General features: G+C 41.2%; 1 protein-coding gene across 1 annotated transcript in view; it reads left to right on the top strand.

The window, feature by feature from the left end:
• Positions 1-16991, top strand: part of CKMT2 (creatine kinase, mitochondrial 2) — a 45022-nt gene extending 28031 nt beyond the window's left edge. The window contains exons 4-10 of the mRNA XM_060235760.1: positions 1707-1802; positions 2813-3034; positions 4906-4991; positions 7660-7783; positions 11975-12109; positions 13317-13442; positions 16698-16991. Coding sequence (XP_060091743.1) covers positions 1707-1802; positions 2813-3034; positions 4906-4991; positions 7660-7783; positions 11975-12109; positions 13317-13442; positions 16698-16817 — 909 coding nt within the window. The 3' untranslated portion in view covers positions 16818-16991. The remainder of the gene's footprint in view (positions 1-1706; positions 1803-2812; positions 3035-4905; positions 4992-7659; positions 7784-11974; positions 12110-13316; positions 13443-16697) is intronic.
• The last annotated feature ends 7965 nt before the right edge of the window (positions 16992-24956 follow it).

The following is a 24956-nucleotide window of genomic DNA, read 5'->3' as shown; positions in this document are numbered from 1 at the left end:
GCCTGCTGGCAGGCAGCACAAACAGCTTTCTGTTTCTTAATCTTAGAAGTCAGCTGAAACCATGTTGTTCAAATATGCAGTTATAGCTACTTGAGTGTGTCACATCATGGTACATTTATATCTCCAACTTGGTTGTCACTTCTACAACATGTACAGGTGTCCCAACCTTCTCTTGTAGTCTACATGGCTAACACAATCCCTGTCACGAACATCATTATAGTCTCTTTGCAATGCCTTGAGCCACCCTAAATAGGAAATGTTGTCCTACTCTAGTGGCTCCTGATCTGGGATGTGCACAAAGGAGGGGCTGTGGCTCAGTGTTAGGAGTGTTTGCTTGGCATGCTGAAGTTCCCAGGTTCAATTTCTGGCATCTCCACTTCAAGGATCAGGTAGTAGTTGAAACCAAAGACTGCAGACTGACACCCTGGAGAGCTCCTGCCAAGCTGAGTAGATAATACTGACTACGATAGACAAATGTTCTGACTCTATAAGGCAGATTCATGTCTCCATGTGTGATAGGGTGGCCAGACCGTCCCGGTCTCCCGGGACATTCCCGGTTCTGGCCACCCAATCCCGGCTCCCGGGCTGCCTATACTGGGACCATTAAAGGTCCCGGTTTAGCCAGCCCTGGAGGCGGTGGGCCGCGGGCGCCGGCGGGGAAGGCGGCGAGTGAGGGAGGGAGCGTCCCTGCGCCTGCGCAGGGACGCTCCCTCCCTCACTCGCCGCTTTCCTCGCCCGCGCGCGGGGCCCGGCGGCGGTGGCGGAGGCCTCCCCGCGGCCTCCGCTGGTCCCTGGAGGCCCTCCAGAGTCTCTGGAGGGCCTCCAGGGACCAGCGGAGGCCGCGGGGACGCCGCGGAGCACCCGGCGCAGGTCCCAGAAGGCCTTCCAGAGCCTCTGGAAGGCCTTCCGGGACCAGCGCCGACCAGCGAAGGCCTCCCCGCGGCCTCCGCTGGTCCCTGGAGGCCCTCCAGAGTCTCTGGAGGGCCTCCAGGGACCAGCGGAGGCCGCGGGGAAGCCGCGGAGCACCCGGCGCTGGTCCCGGAAGGCCTTCCAGAGCCTCTGGAAGGCCTTCCGGGACCAGCGCCGGCCAGCGAAGGCCTCCCCGCGGCCTCCGCTGGTCCCTGGAGGCCCTCCAGAGTCTCTGGAGGGCCTCCAGGGACCAGCGCCGGCCAGCGAAGGCCTCCCCGCGGCCTCCGCTGGTCCCCGGAGGCCCTCCAGAGTCTCTGGAGGGCCTCCAGGGACCAGCGGAGGCCACGGGGAAGCCGCGGAGCACCCGGCGCTGGTCCCGGAAGGCCTTCCAGAGTGACGTCACTTCCTGTTTCCCCTACCTTCCCCCCCCAGGTGTCCCTGGCTGGCCTTCAGACATTATGGTCACCCTAATGTGTGAGTTCATAGCCCAAGTTACAACCTAAAGGCATACACCAGGTATTAGAATCAATTACCATTATTTTCTCTCCAACTTTCTTGACATGACCCACTGGCTTACCAACCTTCTTTCAGCTTCCTCCAATGTAATTTCTTTATAGACACAACTTCCCCTGTGATTTTCTTTATCCAGCTTATTTTTGCTATGTCATTTCACCTATAAGATATGGCTAGAGGAATGGTTACAAAATCTAGAAAATTAAAAAACATATTATGATGTCATTGTTCAGGAGATCCAAATATAAAGCAAAATAGCTACTAACACTCACTTGAATCCACAGGTGTTTTCTGAGATTTTTGATCCTGTGATCAAAGTGAGACACAATGGCTATGATCCAAAAGTCATGAAGCACCACACTGATTTGGATGCCTCCAAGGTAGGATAAAGTTTTTTTTTAAAGATAGGCTTGCATTTGAGGTGCCATAGAAGAAATTATCATATGCAGAGTATTTGGTTTAAGAATAATAGTTAAGGGATATTATCAGTGTCTAGAATTGGCATGTTTATATTTTTATACTCCTCCAAACAATGGCCCACCACTGTGCTCAGCCAAGTTTGAAGTCTTCCTGCAGCCTAAGGATCCATCCTCCAGTTTGTTTCTCTTCCACTGGATGATGAACCACTAAAACTAGATACAGGCTTGTTAGGTCAGAGGAAAGCTTCACGCTTGACAGAGCAGAATGACAGGACACAGGACACTGTTTTATTTATATGAGAGACAACTAGATTAAAGTAATTAAAACAATCTATTCTGTGGCTTGTCCTTTCCCTAATATTCTTCAGTAAAAACAGCAATCCTTTCAGAATTTTATTGCTAAGATATTAATAGTATGAGTATTTTGATTGATGCTTCCACCACAAATGAAAATTTGCTTTTTGCAGCTGGTAATGTTCTTCAGTTAGACATTAACTGTATTCTGCCAATGTTTTTACTGGGGCAGCAACAAAGTCTTAACTTCCTCCAATTGCTTCTCTGCCAAATGTGTTTTTCTAATTCCCAGCGTTTACCTTCCTTCAAGTAGGATATCATATAATTTGTATTTATCCTTTCACAATACTGATAAATTAAGTATACCCACTTGAGAGAAAATATATGCTCCATTCTCAGCCAAGATGCTTGTGAAATTATTACCTTTCTACAATCCAGAATAATTTTCATGTCCAAATAGCTCAACTGTTTTATATGAGAAGAGTGAACAGTAACACTAACAATGAATTCAGTAATAAAACAACCCTATGTCTCTGTGCATGTTCCTAGAATGTAAATACTCATGGAACCCTTGAGCATCCAGGTTAATTTGTATCCAAAGAAGACATTAATGGACATTCAGCATTTACAATCTTTTTTTACATGATGCAAACTCATTTTCAAAATATTGTTGACAGATAACACAAGGGCAATTTGATGATCGCTATGTCTTATCATCCCGTGTACGTACTGGTCGCAGTATTCGGGGACTGAGCTTGCCTCCTGCCTGTTCTCGGGCAGAAAGGAGAGAGGTAGAAAATGTTGCAGTCACAGCTTTGGCTGAACTGAAAGGAGATCTTGCTGGAAAATATTACAGCCTGACTACAATGTCAGAGAAAGAGCAACAACAGCTGATTGATGTAAGTACAATTCGCAACCCAAGGGTTTAAATAAAGATCTTCTGTCGTTTCATATTGTTAATGTTGTATTTTAGGGTGAGTTTTTCCACATCTAAAGACATGACAATGACTCCAATCTCTATTTATTTATTATTAATTTTTTTAGTAAATTTCTATTCTGCCCATTCCCCGTAGGGCTCAGGGCAGAGTACAACATATAATAAAACAATAAAAAAAACATTTTATAAACAGACAACTCAACAGCACTCAGATTACCATAGAAATCAGCACTCAAAAACTACAGTTAAAATGGAAAGAAACAATTTTATTGGGTGATAGTACTCCCTCCAAAATGGGATGTTGGGTGTTCTATGAAGCAGAACTATAGTATATTGGATCAGCAAAGGAGGGGAACTGCTGTGACAAATGAACTTTTACTACACTCATTGTTTTTTTTTTGCCTTGGACAACAATTCTTTAATTCTCATTCCCATTACACTATTTTGTTTTATTAATAATCTCGCTATTGGTTTGAATAGTTTCATATAAGGGATAAGTTTTACCTGCATTTATGGTATTGTTCCCTTAAACAGTTTTTTCCCTCTTTGCTTTTGTTGGTTTTCCATCCTGTTGCATTATTTTATTAAGAATCTTTGCTGTGAACTGAAATATCATATTTTGTAGCCTGTTTGCTGACTGACTGAAAAGTCTTTCTCATGCATACAATCTTCCCAGCCCCAAAGTATTGTTCTGTTTTACTAGGAATCTTTGCAGTTGGGGAACTGCCAAGGGACTGGCAACTGTAAGCTGGCCCCATGCATCAAACTATAAAAGTATATTAACTGGAAACAAAATGCACACACAGATTCTTTATCCTGCTTTTCAGGTTTCTTTTGTGCAGAACAGCACAAGAGATGAGGCATTAAGAAATGTCCCTTATTCAGTTTAATGATTGCTGTTTGGGCTGGCTCTTCCCAGTTATCTGACATGTTTGCCACTTGACTTTACCTGGGAAGTTTAAAAAATGAATGGCAATTGTTGTGGGTTCCATTTGCCAAAGTTTCCTACATGTACAATCACATCAAGATTCTTTTTTGTGCATTAAGGATAAATTGATACATAGTGAAAACTGTTGTAGACTGTTCATGCACCGTGGTCTGAACAATGTTTGGGTCTGGGAATGTTTTACAATGGAAGAAAGGAAGATTGATAATTCGCTGGTGCCGTTCCACAAGTAAACAAACAAATTAAAAATCTGGTCATTCCGAATCTCAAAATCCAAAGAGAAATATAAATGGAGAAGAATTAGTAAGTATCCATAATACATAGGTAGGAATTGGCAATATACCCTGCTGTAAGGAAACCTTTATTTTCATTGGGGTAACTAAACATGAATGTAAATTCAGTGAGAAAGCTAATTATACCTCATGCTATATTTACTGAGCAAAACCAAGACTGAAGAACAGATTTAATGCATAATACATTAATTCATAAACTGTTTTTACATTTCTGTCCTAGGTTTTTATGTTCTAAAGCAGTGTTTGAAAAATCTTATTTTCAGACTCTTGATATTTAGACTGTCTCTAAAAACTGCTTGTATGTATACTATAAAGACTCATGTACTTTTATTCTGTTTTTATGTAAAGTATCTCCCCCACTTCTCAATGTGATTAGAACTTTCTTTAAAAACTATTTTATTTCACAAAAAGAAAACCTTACCAAGCCATCTAGGAAAGAGCTTTGTATCCTATCATAGTGAAGAATCCAATTTGAACTACATGCACCCATTTGTATTGCTGGAGAACAACGATAAACCTGCAGTACAGTAAATGTGTAATATAAAATTCACTGGTTTCTTTCTCTTCCTCTACTTTGCATATGCTGGTCTGAAGGACCATTTCCTGTTTGATAAACCAGTGTCCCCTTTGCTTACATGTGCTGGGATGGCCCGTGATTGGCCAGATGCCAGAGGAATCTGGTATGGAATATGAACTATGCACACTTGGTTTTTGAGCTAACCATTTCAAAAATTTCGCCCTTACTTGCCCTAATACATCAGCTGCTATTACTAAATCTGACTGCATGTTTTGTGCATGCATATCTTTTAACAGCAACAACAAGAAGAATACATTTTAAATAAAAACTTTATAGGAAATAAAACAACACCAAGAAGTTAAAGATAATGAGCATATACATTTAGGATTTTTCAGCATTGCTTTCTTTAGGTCCCCTCCCCCCCATTTTAAATTTTAAGTACAAGATTCAAAGAGGAAAATTAAAAAATGGACAAGTTATAAGATAATGTTAGTTAAATGCTTATTTTTATTAATGCTTTTTATATTCACATCTAATATAGTCTAATTAATAAGTATAATAGTTTATGACAAACTGATGATGTGGGCATTCACATAATTTATCTAGATTAAGGTTTTTCTACTTTTAAATCTATAATAAACTTGTGAGTTTTTTTAGAATTGGTTGTGCCTTTTAATTCTATTTGGTACTTGAATAGTTGTTCTTTTAGAGTCATCTTTGAACTGATCTTCCACCATCCCATGTAGTTTGTGCCTGGAAATAAGTAGTCTGTACAGATCCTTTGCTGACAGCAGCATTAATAGGAATGTGTTGGCATACATTTTGCAGCATGCTTGTGGGCATTTTTGCATGTGAAAGCTTTGCACAAAAATAATCTTTAAATTTAGTGTTGGTTTCCCAGACTGAAAATACATTGTGTGCAAGAGAATATTACTGTACAACATACATTTCTAGGAGAACCGTTCTGCATGGAGAACTTCTGCATGTCAGTTCATATGAATCTGACTTAGTAGAGAATAGAACAAAGAGTCCAATGGCACCTTTAAGCCCAACAAGGTTTTATTCAGGGTATGAGCTTTTGTGCACAGGCATACTTTCTCAGACAAACTGGATGAAACTTTGTCTGAGGAAATGTGTCTGCACATGCAAGTTCACACCCTGAATAAAATATTGTTGTTCTTAAAGGTGCCAATAAAACTTTGTTGGTCTTAAAGGTTCCACAGGAGTCTAACGTTCTGTTGCTTCAGACCACCATGGCTACCTACCTGGATCTATTTTAGTATAGAATAGTTACTGATGCTCTATGAGTCTGGAGAGCCAGCATGCTTTAGTGGTTAAGAGTAGTGGACTCTAATCTGGATAACTGGGTTTGATTTCTCACTCCTCCACATGAAGCCCACTGGGTAATCTTGGGCCAGTCACAGTTCTCTCAGAATTCCCACAGTCCCCCTACCTCACAAGGTGCCTGCTGCAGGAAGGGAAAGGGAAGGAGAGAAAAGCAGGGTATAAAAACCTCTTCTTCTTTACTATTCTTAAAGCAGAGGTCCCTAATCCCATTGAATGGATGGCCACTTTGGAATTTTGAAACAAAGTTGAGGGCACCACTATAAAATGGCTACAATGGGAGATGGCCAATCACAACGTCTACCATGGGGGCAGTCACAGAATGTTTGAAATGTCCAAACTAAGTACCTGATGGGAGGCATGTTTCCTTTGGTCTCTTCCTCCAGAGAGATAGAGAAAAGCCAATGCCTCTTTAGTTTTGGGAAGAGACACTTTGAGGATGAAGCAAGTGGGTGCCGGTAAACAAACCTGCCACATCAGGTATTACCATTCCAAAGTGTTCCACTGCACCATTATGCAATGAGCAGCAATCACCATCACTTATAGTATCTCACTAAGTTGTTGCGGAGGGATGGTGGCTCAGTGGCAGAGCATCTGCTTGGTAAGCAGAAGATCCCAGGTTCATTCCCCAGCATCTCCAACTAAAAAGGGTCCAGGCAAATAGGTGTGAAAAACCTCAGCTTGAAACCCTCCAGGGCCTCTGCCAGAGCCACTGCCTGTCTATGTAGACAATACTGACTTTGATGAACGGAGGGTCTGATTCAGTATAAGGCAGTTTCATATGTTCATATCTGACATCACAGAGACTAGGCTATATAACATATGCAAACTTTTATCTCACACTAAAATATAGACATATAAGTTTGCTTCACAAAACATGCTGCTATAGCTGTGTTGTGCACTGTTGGAGGGATGCATTTATTTGATTATTTGGGGTATTTACCAAACCTGTAATTCGTTTTTGTGTCAATTTTGTATAAAGAACTGGAGAAAAGAACTAAGACTATATTTTTAAGATATGTTAGGAAGATTCAGACAAAAGGTTTGTATTTCAAAATGTTCTAAAATTATGGGGCAGCTTCTTCCACCTGATGATTAAAAAGGGAGTGCACCATTTCCACACTTCTCAGTTCCCATAGCAGCACATGCCTCATGCTGCGTTCATTTCCCAGAACAAAACGTTCTTGCTAGTACTGTAGCAGCTCTTCAGCACTGTTCTGATTGGAACTGAGCAATGTTCTCTGGGTAACCCTAGAAACCAGAAGGATTATATTGCTGTTGTTACTGGGTAGCAGAATGAAGCGTTAGAAATCCTTGTTGGCTCTTATTCTTAACCTTGCCTTAGTATTAACATCACACAGCTCTTGTTCCCATCCCCTGTAGTGATAGATAGGAAAAGGTCAAGGTGAAATGAAACCATCAGGCATCAGTAGGATTGTCTGTGAAAACTTATGTGGAAATATTTTTTTTCCCCTTTTCCCAACCAGGCACAACAATGACAAAACATTTCTCATCTGGATTAATGAAGAGGACCATACCAGGGTGATTTCCATGGAAAAGGGAGGAAACATGAAACGGGTCTTTGAAAGATTTTGCCGTGGATTAAAGGAGGTGGTCACTAACTTTGTGTCATATCTGAGTTTTAGATGTTACAGTTCCAATAAGCTTGTGCTACTCTTAGGGGAGGGACGGTGGCTCAGTGGTAGAGCAGCTGCTTGGTAAGCAGAAGGTTCCAGGTTCAGTCCTTGGCGTCTCCAACTAAAAAGGGTCCAGGCAAGGAGGCGTGAAAAACCTCAGCTTGAGACCTTGGAGAGCCACTGCCAGTCTGAGTAGACAATACTGACTTTGATGGACCCAGGGTCTGATTCAGTAGAAGGCAGCTTCAGATGTTCAGATGCTATTCTCACTGATTTCTACTTAGTCTGGAAACGCTGCAATGTACACATGGACACATGTAGAGTGTGAATGAAGAACCAATTAGAATGTAGGTGGGAGATGCCATGTTTAAGTTTTACCCTTGCAAATAAAAACTTTGCACAGCAGTGAGAAGGCCTAGAATCATTATTCATGATATGCAAGGTTTCGTTGATTTAAAAAACCAGGGATAATTTTTAAAATGTTAATGGACATTCCAAGATGGCATTCTCTCAATTGCAATCTGGTAGGCACTGTCCACCTCAGGATTTTGCCACTTCATTCTTTGAATTCTTTCCAGTGGGCCTAACTTAGGGCCAGCTGCACTAGAATTTTTTAATTGGGTTGGTTCTGGGTTCCAATTTGCTTTCCTCACCAGCCCACAGCAGCTGCAGGGAGCACCCATTTAAAACTGTGCTGGGGTCTGATTTGGCTTGGGACTGCAGTTCAGAGGGAAGTGGTGCTCCTGCCTTCCCTCCTGTACCTTTCCCCTGAGCCAAAACAGCCTTTGGGGGAAGTCATTTGTCTGTCTTTGGAGGCACAAGTGTAGCTGGCAGCTACTAGCTGCAAAGTTTGGTATGGGAAAACAGTGCAGAGGGGAATGCAGCAGCCCCTCTCTACAGTGGTCCCAAGCTAAATTAGACCCTTGGAGAGTTTTAAATGCATGTTTCTTGCAGCTGCTGTGTGGTTTAGCATGTAGAAGCTCACAGTGTGAGTTCATGACAATATAGCAGAATTGTACGTGTGATAGTAGCATTGTAGGATCCCAGTGTAGATTTTTTGCCAGCAGTAAGGCCTCCTAAAAACCATGGGCGTTTTTGCACTCACCTTCAAGTGGTGCGACCACCCTCCTCACGCCGGCGGATCTGCAGGGATTTCGCACCAGAAGCGCCGGCGCACCCAAAAGAGCCGGCGACTTCCGTTGCGAAACCAGCTCAAACGTTTTCCTGCTTCTTGGCGGTTTCCGTTTGAGCTGGTTTCGTGACGGAAGTCGCCGGCTCTTTTGGGTGCGCCGGCGCTTCTGGTGCGAAATCCCTGCAGATCCGCCGGCGTGAGGAGGGTGGTCGCACCACTTGAAGGTCAGTGCGAAAACGCCCCATGAGATTTAGCCCTTTTCTGGCCAGTGCTAGCATATTATTCCATGGCACAGAGGCAGCCACTGCTAAAGAAACAGTGGCTGCCACTATGCCGTGGAAGAGTGTGCTAGCGTTAGTCAGAAAAGCACCAACTCTCGTGGGTTTTAGGAGGAGGTGCAAAACTCTATATATATTAAAAAAACCTTGCATGGGTCACTGTGTTAAAAACAGCTGAAGTGTCCAATAACACTAAGAAGGAAGCATTGTCTTTATCTATCTGTAAATGGATATTGTTCTCCAGAACAACCAAAGCAAGCTGTATGCCACAGCCTGGCTTGAGGTTAGATTGAAAAGGAATAAGGGCAGAGTCACCAAGGAAACCTTGGAGCCACTCTGTTGCCACATGCAGTGTTATTGCTCCAAAGAAAAACTGAAAACTGACCTATAGTTCACTTGTCTATTTCTTTTCTACATGCTCTTTATCCAACCAATTTGAAAAATTAAAAGCCCCAAAGAGATAGGGGAGAAAATGGCCACTGCGGGGACAGGAGCCATCTGGGCTTTCCAAAAATTTGGACCGAGCCAAGTTTGAGAAAGCTCAAGGATAAGCCAGGGGAAACCCCACGAGGTGCACAAATAACCATGATGCTGTAGAGAAGCTGGGGGAAAAAACCTAGAAAATTGAACAACAGTTATTGGTTCCTAAAATGTTTGTTCAGTGGCAAGCAAAATACTTCAGAGGAAGGAAGGAAGGAAGGAAGGAAGGAAGGAAGGAAGGAAGGAAGGAAGGAAGGAAGGAAGGAAGGAAGGAAGGAAGGAAGGAAGGAAGGAAGGAAGGAAGGAAGGAAATAGATGGGGGAGAAAGAGATGGAAGGAAAGGAACTTTAACTTTAAATGCCTTCTCCAAGTTGAGGTGGTGGGGGCTTTGAGAGCCACACAGTATGTGTAAAAGAGCCACATGTGGCTTCTGAGCCACAGTTTGACCACCTCTGCTCTATGGGAGCTGGTCTTCATAGGGTATAACTGAGTGCCCAACAGACATCTCCCCCCCGCTTTCAAATAACTCTGAAGGGGGGGCAAGGCCTCCAAACCAGGGGACCCCCTTCCCCTAACTGGGGATGGACAACCCTAGTTTCCAGTGATTCATAGAGAGGTAGGCATGACATCATAGTTTTCCCAGAAGTGACCTCACACTGTCGCCAGTGTTGATTTAATTTTTTCTGTTTTCCCATTGGCTGCTGTAGTGCTAGTGGTCAAGGCCCATTAGGCAATGGAGATCTCCCACTCCCAATAGGCACATAGCAACCCTAGGCCTAAATGAAAGACGGAATGAGAGAGATAGAGACCAGAATTATCTGAGAATTCTTGTCCTTCCCAGCAGTAATGTCAAATGATGTGCATATTGATGTGCATATTACTGCAGGCATCTTGGTGAAAATATATTGTATTGATTTTTTTACAGCAGATCAGGTCATTGTTAAGCAGATTTCTGGATGTTGGCTGAATACATTTCTAGCTACAGTTAGCTACAACTGGAACTGGGAAGGGCAGCTTTAGGGCTTGTCCCCTCCCCCCCAATTTATGTTCTGCTTTTATATCATAACTATGTGTGACAGTAAAGTGTGAGACTCATGCCAATCACAAAAGCAGCAAAATCAGGCCACCTACAAACAATATAAGAGTTTCTAATTACTCAGGAGACTCCCCATGCATGTATAACAGTATGTATTTGAAAATTCATGATAACTGAGGACTGATGATGTTTTATTACCTTTCGGATGTTAAGGGCAATTGAGAATCCATTATAATAAAAAGAGGAAAAGAAAAGGAAGATAGGTTTGCTTAAATTCCTAATAATGTATGTATCCTGGAAGGGGAGACTTGGGTCAGGAGAAGGGAGCTTCCCAATCATTTATTCTCTTCCTCCTCAGTGATTCCTTGTAAATTGACAGTTTGCCTTTAGCTAAAGCATATCATACAAAGACAACCCAAAACTCCAGGGCTCTCTCTCTCTCATTCAAAAGAAGAAAAAAGCCTGATAGTACTACCCTTTGGGGTTTCTGATTACCAGGAAGCTGACATCACGTAATGATATGGTGAGGCATGCATAAGGAGAAAACATTAATCTCCCAACTATTAAAATTTTTATCAGCTGGTGAACAACTCCTAATCCTAAGGCTGCAGTTGTCAGCACACCTGCCTGGATCTAGTCCCACTGAATTTATAGAATTTTCTGCATAAATTTATTTAGAAGAAGAAGAAGAAGATATTGGATTTATATCCCGCCCTCCACTCCGAAGAGTCTCAGAGCGGCTCACAATCTCCTTTACCTTCCTCCCCCACAACAAACACCCTGTGAGGTGGGTGGGGCTGGAGAGGGCTCTCACAGCAGCTGCCCTTTCAAGGACAACCTCTGCCAGAGCTATGGCTGACCCAGGCCATGCTAGCAGGTGCAAGTGGAGGAGTGGAGAATCAAACCCGGTTCTCCCAGATAAGAGTCTGCACACTTAACCACTACACCAAACTGGCTCTCCAGGGCTTTTCTGGTGGGGGAAGTGGAATGGACATAGATAAATTTGACCTCTAAAACTGTTGCTTCATTTTTATACAAGTGTGTTTATAGCTACATCCTGTCCTCTCTTTTCTTTGTGGAACTTCACTGAAGTTAGTAGGCTGGCCACAGTTATAAGCATCAATTTGGCTGGATTATTATGGCTGACAGCTGGGAGATATTTGAAAAGGAAGCAAAAGCTATTGACATATGATATATTCACATGCATCAATTCATTATTTTATTTTATATTCTCTGCAGGTTGAAAGGTTAATTAAAGAACGAGGCTGGGAATTTATGTGGAATGAACGTCTTGGATACATTTTGACCTGTCCTTCTAATCTGGGAACAGGATTACGTGCAGGAGTTCATGTCAAGCTTCCAAAACTCAGCAAGGTGAGCAAGAAAATAAAAATGACTCTTTACAGATTATAAACAGAGAAATAAACATTTGCCTTTCACAATGGCAGTAAACCCAACCCAGAAAATGGCAGTATTGTTGCAGAGTTTCTTCAACTAAAAGGAGTGTGAATACGATCATCAGGTATTTACAAACACATTTGTTTTACAGCAATGCTTGTCATAGATCTGGGATTCAGTGTACACTTGTTGGCAAACCTTACTCTGCAACTGTCTACAGTATGAAAAAGTCCTCAGTCTTCCAGAAATCAATTAAAGTGCTTTCATTATGTCCCTTTGTTTTCTGTGGGATGTAGGCATTCCTCTCTGGATTGTAAGCATTATGTCTATTTGTGAAGGACCATCTCTTTCAGTCCCACCAAATATTAGGATCATGACCTCTGCTGTGTGGGTTGTCTCAGTGATAGCCCCGGTGTCTGCAACAAACTTTATATTGTGGCTCATTATAGCCAGGATCATGGGGCTTTTAACAGAGCATTGAAGACTTATTTATCACATAAGATTTAAACCCTTCTAAACCAATTAAACTGAACTCTGTTAATCTCTGTTTCCATTTTTAATTTCCCTGTTTAGTTGTTTAATTAAATTTATTTTATTATTTTATTGTCATTAATTCTTTTATCAAGAATATCATTGCTGAATCATTCAAAATATCATTGCTGAAAAAATGAGTTGGAAATTTTCTAAATAATAAATTAATGGGTCAGGAATATTCACTATGGAATGTCAAGTCTTGAACAGTTATTTGTTTGCATTGTTTTCTAATTCTGTAATCCTAGACCTACTGCATTGTTTATTGGATGTATACCTGGCTTATTTATGTTGTAATCCATTATGAGACTGAACAAAACAGACAGACTATTAATTAACTTTCTCCTTTTTGGAACTCAAGGTGGCTTACAATATAAATAAAACATTATAAAAAAAACAAAAAAATCTCCCCACAATTATAAAACCTATTAAAGTCATAGATTAATGAAGTGAATAAATGATTAATTGCAGTGACTATGAAAACTGGTTACTTACTTTGTTATAAACTCACTGAGACAATTTATAGTTCAAGGCACAGAAAAACCTGGAGAATCTGACCTTATTTTTTTCTAGTGGAACCAATCTAATACCAAGAAGACAAGATAGCAAAGAGCATCAGTATTTTAAAAGGGTCTTTTTTTGTTTATGGTAGGACCCTCGGTTTTCAAAGATCCTGGAGAACTTGAGACTACAAAAACGTGGCACTGGAGGTGTAGACACAGCTGCTGTAGCAGATGTATATGATATCTCCAACCTTGACCGCATGGGCCGATCAGAGGTAAGTTTGATGAAGTAGTTACATTAGTTGACAAGGATTTGAGAGACACTGCTTCAAACACACATTTGAAACTTGATGTTTCCCTGGTTATCTTGGCCCAGCTTTCTTTCTTGACCTAACCTACTCCACAAAGTTATTTTTGGTTAAAATGGAGAAGAGCTATATATGCCACCCTAAGCTCCTGAGAAGAAAGTTAGGATAAAAATGCAACAGCTAGATTTCCCTCCGCGCCCACCCTCCCCAAACTCAGATACATAGAGGTCAATCCTAAACACATCTACTTAGATTCCTACTCAGTTGTATTCGGTGAGGCTTAGTCCCATGAAAGTATTCTTCAGATTGAATTGATAAGCTAGCATAGTTATCAAAATACCAAAAACATCTTTACATATGTGTCCGCTGCACCATTACAGAAACCATCAAGGTACCAAGCTGCTTAGGGAAGCTTAAAAGCATCATTTGAGAAGCCATTTTCTCCATATCTGTATAAGATCATTACAATTTTTCTCCATAAACCAGTACAATAACAACAATAAAAAGGCATCAATTTTGTGATAAAGTAGGTACATGTTGTATGATATAGTGCAAACAAGATGAAAGGAGTTCCAACACCCAGATGAAGATCTGTTATTTAAGGGAGCTTTCCCATTCCCTTGCAGAGGTATGATGCACAAAGCTCTTTCTCTAAACTAAGACAAAGGTGGAAGCCTGTATGTACAGATGTTCCATGAATGTGTTGCAGTGGATATGAGATGTGGAGCAGAGCAATGGCCAGTTGTATAAGCTCACGTTTATAGGAATATCTTCAAAGAAACCATAGATGAGTTGCATAAAATCATGGAATAGATCAAACAATAATCCCATAAATCTCATTGTACTGAAATTTCTTTATATCCAAACACCCTGTATCATCTCAGCAGTTAACTGAAGGAAGAAACCAACAGATGCATTTATTATCTCAACCCACTTTCAGTCTTTATAAGACAAGACATAGTTACTCAAGAGGACAGAAAAGTTTCATTATCAGATATCCATTTTACAGTATGTAATAAAATAAATTTCATCATAAGACAAATGTGTTTTTACTCAACTAAATAATGTTCCCATTGGTACACAATAAAACCATTTGGTTTTGATTTCCTTCAGTTGCTGGTCAATGCAAACTCAATATAAAAATTCGTTCATCCTGCTACCTACAAAACAAGACATCAATGTTCCCTGAACAGCTGGTCTGTAAGAGACAATAAAATAAACTACTAAACCAGTTAAACAATTTTACAGTGGGGAAAAAAATCACCCATCCAGAATCAGTCATTGTCACAATCCATTTTAATAAATCACTTATTCAAGCACTTAACAGGGCTATTTCAGAAATGTTAACCACATCAGTAATATAGTTTGTTTGCTACCACCAGGGGGACTGACACATGTAAATGAAATATACTGCTACCTAACCGGCAGTAAAATTTTAAGCCTGTATACTTAGAGGAAAACCCTGTTGAGTTCAATAAGACAGTAGTAAATATGCTCAGGATTGCATCCATAGATAAATCTCCAGCATGGGAGCAGATTAGTCAATGGTATCAAAGCAGGCAAGCAAGGATAGGGGTTCAAGGAAAAGACAGCATGATGTTAGAAGATATTAACAGGATTTGTTAGGAAGAATTCCAAAAATATTCCAAAAGTTCCTTTTCATGGTTTCCCACTACATATTACCATAATCTGTGACCTACTCAGACAGAATAGTCAAGGAGAGCTTCCACAGCTCATGAGTGTGAATAGTCTAACACATAGGGTTGCCATGCTCCAGGTGAGGCCTGGAGATCATCTGGAATCACAGACTACAGATATGGAGAAAATGGCTGCTTTTGAGAGGAGCATTATACCCCACTGAGGCTTCTTCCCTCTTCAAACCCCATCCTCCCCAGAATTTCCAGGAATTTCCCACACCAGAGTTGGTAGCACTAGTATATCCTCTAGTCCAGTGTTTCCCATTTGCAGGGTCGCAACCCGGTACCGAGCCATGGAAGCCTCAATACCGGGTCATCAGGGGTGTCCGACAGCCCCCTTTCCCCTCTATTTATCTTCGGTGCTGCATGCCATGCCATGCCACGCTCCAGCCCCTGCCCCCCACACCACCGCCTGTAGCACTGAGAGCACTACAGACACTGCGTGCTGGCCCAGAAGCTCTCCCTTGTCCCTCTCTGATGTTCAGAAACATCAGAGAGGGTGGGGAAAGCTCCTGGCTGGCACACAGTCTCTGTATCACTCTCTGATTCTCCTCCACCCGGAGGATGATTAAAAAGCAATACTGAGACTGCGCGCTGTCCAGAAGCCCTCCCCTGTCCCTCTTTGATGTTCAGAAACATCAGAGAAGGCGGGGAAAGCTGCTGGCCAGCATGCAGTCTCTGTATTGCTGCCTGAGAGTCCTCGGCCCAGACCACAGGGAAGAAACCGGGCCACAGAGGGGAAAAGTTTGGGAAACCCCACCCCCCTTTGATATATCTCTGTTCATAGATGAAAAGCATTCTAATTATGGAATATATAATGATTCATTTTCTATGTAAGGAATGACTTAACGAAAATGCCAAAATTATTGTGCTTAGTGACAATCAAATGAATTTAACATTTTCAGTCAATTTACTATGGTGGCAAATACATTGAGACTTCTTACCATCCAAGGGGAAACATGCAATACTGCAGAATTCCTAAATTACCTGATAGCCAAGCTGCATTTTTCAGCAGTATCACATGATGGAATATTTCTGGACTGTGTCACTTCAGTAGGCCTGTATTTTAAATATTTGCTTTAATTATCATGGACAATAAGTTCCACATAGCCCTTTCCCATTTGCACTCATTTTATCCAGGGACTATTTACATGTGAAAGCATTTTCAATGCTATTTCCCCGCAAGAAGACTGATGTTGTTTAGCCTACCACATAACTGAGAACCAGTGTGGTGTAATGGTTAGAATGCTGGACTGGAGAAACCCAGGTTTAAATAGTCACACTGTGGCCAGGCTCTAACTCTCACTTAGCCTACTTCACAGGGTTGTTGTGAGGAGGAGATGGAGGAAAGGAGAATCATGCATGTTTCCTTGAACTCTTTGGAGGAAGGGCAGGAAATAAAATGTGACTGAAAACTTTACTGGCTCATGCAGTTAAGTAGTAAACAGGTATCAGTGGAACTATGCAGACCTCATTAGGATTTATAATATTATGTTAATAAATCTTTCCTTTTTTGCTCTCTAAGGTGGAACTTGTTCAGCTAGTCATTGATGGTGTCAGTTATCTCATTGATTGTGAGAAGAAGCTGGAAAAAGGTCAAGACATCAAGATACCACCACCACTGCCACATTTTGAAAAGAAGTGAAAACTGTTTTCAGTGATTATTTATTGAACTGTAATGTGTCCAGTTGGACAAACTATTAACTATGTATATTCAGTTCCTGAAACCCTCCCCCTAGTTGGTATTAAGATTTGCCTACCAGAAAGATAACAATAAGAACTTGCCAACATGTTCAATAAAATGCTACTTGATGCCTCAGATGTTACACGTCTTTGCAACTGCTCTTTGAAAGTAATGGCTTAACACTGAAAAAGATCAGTCATATAGTTCCATCCAGACTTGAATTCAGCAGGAGCTCACAGGAGCACAGCTCTTGAACCTTTCTGAGGGTTCCTTCTCCTCCTCCACCTACATACCTTGTCCATTGAATAGTAGATGCAAAACAATCTTTAGATGAGCTCCACCACCTATTTTTCTACAAATTGACCCCTGGTTCCATTTATGTCAGCTTTCTGGTGGCATAACTAAGTGGTGATATTCACACATTGTCAGCAGGAAAGCAGAAAACACCAGAAGAAACTAAAAAACACCAAAAACTGCTTTTCCTGTTCTGGCTTCAGCTCATCAAGGCGGGGGGAATCGCAGCTCTTCCGAACTCCCTGAATTGAGCAGATTGAGGGGGTCTGGGAAGCCCAGATACCTGAGGGGACCCCTGAAGGGGGAGCCCTGACAGCATGGGAAACATTCCCAGGGATTTCGTCGGCAGGTGAAGCCTGGTTCTTTGTCTATCCTGAAGCCTCACTGCGACAATTGCCATTTTGTATGGCACTAGCTGTGTCTACTGGTAACAAAATACTTTCTTCTAATTGTCTTTCTACTTCAACTAATGAACTATACCCTGCAAGTAAGTTCAGTTTGGAATGTAACCTATCAACTAAAGTCCTATCATAAAACCAAATTTGACTGTTCAAAAGGAGGGGGAGGAGGCTAAAAGACCCCCCTCCCAAGAGAGGCTTCTAAAATTAAAAGAACAAGCTTATAACAATTGTCTTTATTTCAAGTAAAAAGAATTGGACTGAGTATATAGTTGTGGATAGATCTGGTTTAAAATTAAGTAAGTGACAATTGGACTGCCAACATACTATACAAAGCTTGATCAAAGGTGGAATGTGACTTTATATGAGAAAAGCTGGATTTCTGGATTTTCAACCTGGCACTCTGAATTTATTCTCTGATTTCTACTATCATACTGATTATAACAGCAGGGAAGAGATGAACAATTCAAAAGATTTTATGGCTACTATACTCTCCATAAGCCAGAGACTTGGTCTTTTAGCAGAATTGGTAAAGGAACAGATGGGAAAATTCCTGGAGAATTGTAAAGAAATGGAAAATATGGAAAATATAGAAGAACAGAGGTATCAAGGAGCACAAAATCTGCCTGAGAAGCGGGCAAAAATGAAATGACAACTGCCTGAAATTGCCTTGCCTGATTTTAAAATGAATGCAGTTTATGGACTTATGGAGAAACGAAACCTACAGCTCAATGAGACAAAGAAAGGGGGAAATAACATCGATTCGGCTCCAAAGCTCTTTGTAAAAATGCTCAGCAATGAAAGGGAAAAATCAGTCGACAATTAAAATCTACAGCCTCAGAGCAAGTCTGACAACAAGGATTATGACTTGGAAGGCTTTTAGGAAGAAGAGAATATAAACTCTTACCATACCGTGGCTTGACATGAGCATAATATTATGGATCTGACATAACATCTTGGAATGTATATTCTGATTTTTGAACTAGAGGATCTTCATTTTTATTCAAACTATAAGAAGAGATTACAAGACTATTCTCTAACAGGCACAATATCATGGGACTTAATTTTGAATCACCCCCTTTTTTTTGAGGGATTCTTCAAACCTAGAGCAGGAATATTTGGTTTTTATTTTTCAAATTGAATGGACAGCTTATTTTGGTTTGGTGTGATTTTCTGCAAAGCTCAAAATCATAATGAAGTTTAACAATCTGTTGCTAAAAAAGAGGGGTTTTAATGACTCTAACAACTTGTAAAACTTTTAAAAATTTAAATATACGCTAATGTAAGGCTAAAAATTAATCTGTTTAATTAGAATTTGGACTATTGTAGCTAGAATTACATATACACATACATATATTTAAGGAAAGTGTGTACAATATTTTTGCTTTTTCTTGAATGGTTGGTGAGGAGGTGCCCTTTGTTCATTCCCATGCATGGAGATGTCTGCCAATGAATTAATCCACTAAGAGTTTTTTTCTTTGCTTTTCAGGGAAGTAAATGAGTACAATTTGATGGGAGATGAATCTTCCCTATAGATCAAGGTTCCCCTTTCTGTTTAGTGTGAAGTTGTGGGAGCAATTGGGAATAGCGCCTTCTGAGATGACGGCTGCTGTAAAAACAGCATTTCATGGGTTTGTGGGTTTTTTTCTTCTCCTCCCTTGCTTACTTTTTTTTCTCTTTTCTTTTTGAAAACCCATCCTTTTTTATTAAAGAGAGCTAACTGTTCAAGTAGATGCCTAAAGTTATCAACATTTGCTAATAAGACATGAGTATCATAACTGTACCCATCTAACTCAAAAGCCTTTCATGGTTAATGAGAAGCTTGCTTTTTGTTTAGCCTTGAGATTCCTTTGTAACTTAGATAGAGATGCAGCTGCTGTTGCTACATACTGAAACATCTTGGTTAATAAACTAATACTGAATAAGCTAATTCTTCCTTCTGTTGCTTTATGTAGATTAAAGATACATAGATTTGGCTTTGTATGATCACAGATATGATAGTTAAGAATCTGGAATCTGCCACTAAATAGTTGGTAAAACAGGAGGATTTTACAGTAATATCAAAAGATCATAAAATATTTGTAACTTTAAAGGTAATATCTTTGTATTAATTTTGAGTACTTGCAGGTATAATGAATTATAGTTTTTCTTTTGTTTTTCTTGATATAGTAATAACTGTAATCTATTCTTTTATTTTCTGTATCCTATCCGTGATCCTTCTCCCAATTCCCTAATTTTCCCTGTTAAATTTAATAAAACTTGTTATCCTGGAAAGAAACACCAAAACACCAAAAGCTGTTCCCATTCTCTGCTCTGCTTTCTGTCCCTGGTTCTTACCTCGCAAGGAAAAACACATTATGAGTGTCTGGCAATTGGTAGCATTAGACAGAGTGAATATTTGCTATTCATCAATAAAGCTGATTCCTCTGCTCATTGTATTAATGGGTACATAATGGAAGTTTACCTACATTCAGTGAACCAAGGCCAAAGTTACTATACAGTGCATACCTATTGTAATATATCTAACTGCCATTAACCAGTTGTGTTTATCACAAGTGATGGAAAAACACAAGTGACCTGTGTCTGTGTACTGTCCAAAGCAGGATTCAAGTATCTCAACAATCTTGAGTCTTGCATTCCTGTGTGAAAGTATTTCATTCTTTCTGCAAGACTATCAATCAGCTGAGAAACCCAAGTGAATTTAGAAAAGATGTTCTGGAGTTGGATAGGGAAAATAATGATTTTAAGTGACATGTGAATTTAGATTTACACCATCCATTATCTCAAATCATCGTACAGTCACAGATCTCAATGCAAGTGAGGGTCTCAGTTCTGAAGTACTTCCATAAACCTCACTTTCCATGAATGTGTAAATCAACTCCATTGTGATTTCCTTTGGTTTTTAGGTTGTAATCATAAACTCATAATCATAAACTCATAAACTCATAATCATAAACTCAGTTTAGATCAATGGGTTTTGCTGATGAGTAGTTAGAATTGAGCTGAAAGTATAGACTACAAGAGACATTCAAAGGTTTGGATCCTATTAAGCATGAATAAGCATGGTTGCCCTTTGCCAGCAGACAAAAGGATTCAAGCTACAATCTCTTCAAGTATTAGTGATTAACATTACTCAGGATGCTAACAAAAATGTTACATCTTATCAACAAGCCAATACTATTATGAACAACACCGCTAATGAAGGAACCAAATACAAACCACATATGATCTGTATTATCTTCCAATTTAGCCAGTGAGAGAGTTGAGACCTCTGTAGCTACTTCCCTTGGCATTTCTCAGCCACGTGATGCTTTGTTGTTTTAATCACCCATTTGTGCCACAGTCCCTTCCACCAGTTCTCAATTATGCTGGAAGAGTTTGTATCAGCCAAGCACACCAGGGTTTGGGCTCCTGATATAAGTCATTAGTTGGATTGGCACAAGGGTGACAAGTTTGTAAAATGGACTATAAATAACCAATTAATAATACTGGCAAATAATACAAATATCAAAACAGTCAAACCACAATACAGAACATCTCTCTCTCAGCTTGACTTTGCGAACGAAGATTTAAGAAGGGTGCAGTAGTCCACGTCTGCTGCAGGCTCGCTGGTGGCTGACAAGGCCAATGCGGGACAGGCAGATCCGGCCACAGTGGCTGCAGGGAAAAGTCTGACCTGGGGTTGGTGCTGTAGCAGTGTGATTCTTCCTCAATCTCCTTTTGTCCTCAAGACCAGCTATGCGTGCATTCTCAAAGGAAGAGACAGCCTGGTGGATGGTGTGCCTCCATGCTTTGCGATCTGAGGCCAAGTCAGACCACTGGTGATGGTTGATGCGACAGGTGCCAAGGGATTTCTTCAAGGAGTCCTTGTACCTCTTCTTTGGTGCCCCTCTATTTTGATGGCCGGTGGAAAGTTCGCCATACAGAGCAATCTTGGGAAGGCTGTGGTTTTCCATCCTAGAAATATGCCCTGCCCAGCGCAGCTGCGTCTTCAACAGCAGTGCCTCGATGCTTGTAACCTCCGCCCGCTTGAGGACTTCAGTGTTGGTCACAAAGTCACTCCAGTGGATGTTGAGGATGGTGCGAAGGCAGCGCTGATGAAAGCGCTCAAGGAGTCGCAGGTGATGATGGTATAAAACCCACGATTCGGAGCCGTAGATGAGGGTTGTCATCACAACCGCTTTGTAAACATTGATCTTTGTGCCTTTTTTCAGATGCTTGTAAACTGCAGTCAACTACTATGAACTTGGTTTTGGGCCATAAACCAATTTAGCATCACAAATCAGTATAAAGAACCATGAACCTTGGTAAGGCATTCCATAATTCGGTAGCTGTTGCCAAAAAAGACTTTTTTAAACTGACTAGCTCACAGACAGGGTAATCCCAATAGATCTCAAATCCCAGGCAGATTGATATGCATGGAGATGATCTTTTGGTCACGGTAGTTTAATGCCATAAGCGTTCCACAGAGGCCATGGTGGCTGCCTCTTTCCTGTCACTCCCTCCTCCCCCCCAGCCAAGCCCCAGGACAGAAAAGGATCGGGCCATTGGGGAATTGCTAGCCAAAGGCTGTTGCTAGGCAACTTGCTTCTGTCAGTGAAGGGAGAGCCCTCAGCTGAATAGAATGCCACAGAGTCCACCCTCAAAAGCAGTTATTTTCTCCAGGAGGAGAGAAATCTGTTGTCTGGAGTTCAGTTTTTTTATCTCAGGAGATCTTTAGGCTCCACCTGGAGGTTGGCTATCCTAGGCCTTGAAACACCCTCTGGATCACTTGATGCCACCTGACTGGTATCACTTAACTAGGCCTGGATGCTTCCTCCTGTTCAGCAGCAGCCCCCCTATGACAGCCAGTGTTACTTAGCAGTTGCCAACTCCAGGCTGGTAAATTCCTGGAGATTTATGGGGTGGAGCCTGGAAAGGGTAGGGCTTGAGGAGGGGGTGGGACCTCAGATAGGTACAATGCCATAGAGTCTACCCTCCAAATCAGCCATTTCCTCCTGGGGAACCAATGTTGCCAATGTCCAGGTGAGGGCTGGAGATTACTTAGCATTACAGCTGCTCTCCAGATGGCAGAGAACAGCTCCCCTGGAGAAAATGGCTGCTTCTCATTAAGTTTTCTAATCTCCAGGTGAGGCTGGAGATCACTCAGAATTACAACTGCTCTCCAGATGGCAAAGATCAGCTTCCCTTGAGTTGGGTGGTGGTGGTGGAATGAGTGCCTTCACTTCGGTGAGAAGAAGACAGCAAGGGTGGGGGGCACTCGCTCAGAGAATCTTTCTAGAGCCTGTTGTATTTTTCTCCACATTATTCCTAGTTATATATCCCTGAGTCCGCTTGCGGAGAGGGCGGGATATAAGTCGAACGTAATAAATAAATAAATAAATATATATATACATTTCTTGATTGTAAGAATGGAGAAAGATTGTGAAAGAATGCAACTGAGATGGTAAAAAACACAAGATAATGTAATTAGAATGCTGAGCTTTGACTAAACCTGTGGAGAGACAATGAAATCAATTAATACATGCATAATGAAGACATTTATGCAAACAACTTTATCCAGAGTTTATAATATAAACATAGTTACTAATACTATTTCCTGAAAATGAGCTGTTGACCTTTTTGTTAGGATAAGATATTCACAGATAAAACTGGATTGAAATATCTGGTGCAGATCTGAGAACAAAGGAATATGTATGCATTAATAATGAATACAGCAGTTCTACCCTCACTAAATTGTAAGGATGAAGATAATAACCAAAAAATGTAGAAGCTGAGCAAGAGCAAGAATGTGTAAAGAAAAATGTGCTGAAATAATATCAATTGTCTTTGCAGCCGCAAGCAAAATTCTACCACCACCTTGAAAGGTCATCATGAAAAGGATTGTGCTGCATGATAAAGCAATGTGAGAATTGGTGATTCTCTAAAGGTAGCATTTCATTGATGTATATGGATTTTCTTTTGTGAGTTCAAGTTTACTACCACCACAATTATATAAGATATAGCATTTGAAATATATTCAATTTCCTGTCCATTATTTCATCCTAGGGTTGCTAGGACTGTATTGAAAAATACCTGGAGACTTTGGGGGTGGATCTGAGAGAGGGCTAGGTTTGAGGAGGGGCCTCAGCATGGTACAATGCCATAGAGTCCACCCTTTAAAGCAGCCATTTTCTCCAGAAAAGCAGATCTCTAACAGCTGGAACATAAGAGAAGCCATGTTAGATCAGGCCAATGGCCCATCCAGTCCAACACTGTGTCACACAGTGGCAAAAAAAAAATTATATATATATACACACACACACACACACACTGTGGCTAATAGCCACTGATGGACCTCTGCTCCATATTTTTATCTAAACCCCTCTTGAAGCTGGCTATGCTTGTGGCCGCCACCACCTTCTGTCGCAGTGAATTCCACATGTTAATCACACTTTGGGTGAAGAAGTACTTCCTTTTATCCATTTTAACCTGTCTGCTCAGCAATTTCATCGAATGCCCACGAGTTCTTGTATTGTGAGAAAGGGAGAAAAGTACTTCTTTCTCTACTTTCTCCATCCCATGCATTATCTTGTAAACCTCTATCATGTCACCCCGCAGTCGACGTTTCTCCAAGCTAAAGAGTCCCAAGCGTTTCTTCATAGGGAAAGTGTTCCAGCCCTTTAATCATTCTAGTTGCCCTTTTCTGGACTTTCTCCAATGCTATAATATCCTTTTTGAGGTGCGGCGACCAGAACTGCACACAGTACTCCAAATGAGACCGCACCATCGACTTATACAGGGGCATTATGATACTGGCTGATTTGTTTTCAATTCCCTTCCTAATAATACCCAGCATGGCGTTGGCCTTTTTTATTGCAAACGCACACTGTCTTGACATTTTCAGTGAGCTGGAGATCAGTTGTAAAAGCCAGAGATCTCCAGGCCCCACCTGGAGGCTGGCAACCCTATCATCCATCAGTTAAATACTGAATATAATAAATAATAATAATAAAATATTGTAACAAGTGGACTCACAGGTCTGGGAGGTGAAATATAATTTCCCATTCCCCCTCTACCTCTTAGTCTTCCTCTTCCCACCTCTGGCAATACCTGCAGACTCCTCTTTCTTTCACTTCCACCCACTTTCTGCCTTCCCCTTACATTCAGATTTACTTCCACCTGGTATCCCCCACCCCTTTCTTCTCTCTCACCTACCTACTTACAAACCCTTCTTGTTTCTTCCACTGGCAGCCTCTTTCATAGCCCAGTTAGTAATCTAGTGACTGTTTCTTCTTTTCGCCTCTCCATTTTTTTTGCTACTTCCCTTTTACCTACGTTCTGCTATACCTTACTTTCTTTATATCTTTTACCAAAAATGAACTGAGTCAGAACAAGCTGGCCTAGATTATCACCAGAACATTGCTGT

The sequence above is a fragment of the Heteronotia binoei genome, chromosome 4, assembly GCF_032191835.1.
Source record: "Heteronotia binoei isolate CCM8104 ecotype False Entrance Well chromosome 4, APGP_CSIRO_Hbin_v1, whole genome shotgun sequence".
NCBI classification, from domain to species: domain Eukaryota; kingdom Metazoa; phylum Chordata; class Lepidosauria; order Squamata; family Gekkonidae; genus Heteronotia; species Heteronotia binoei.
This window is presented reverse-complemented; position numbering and strand designations above follow the sequence as displayed.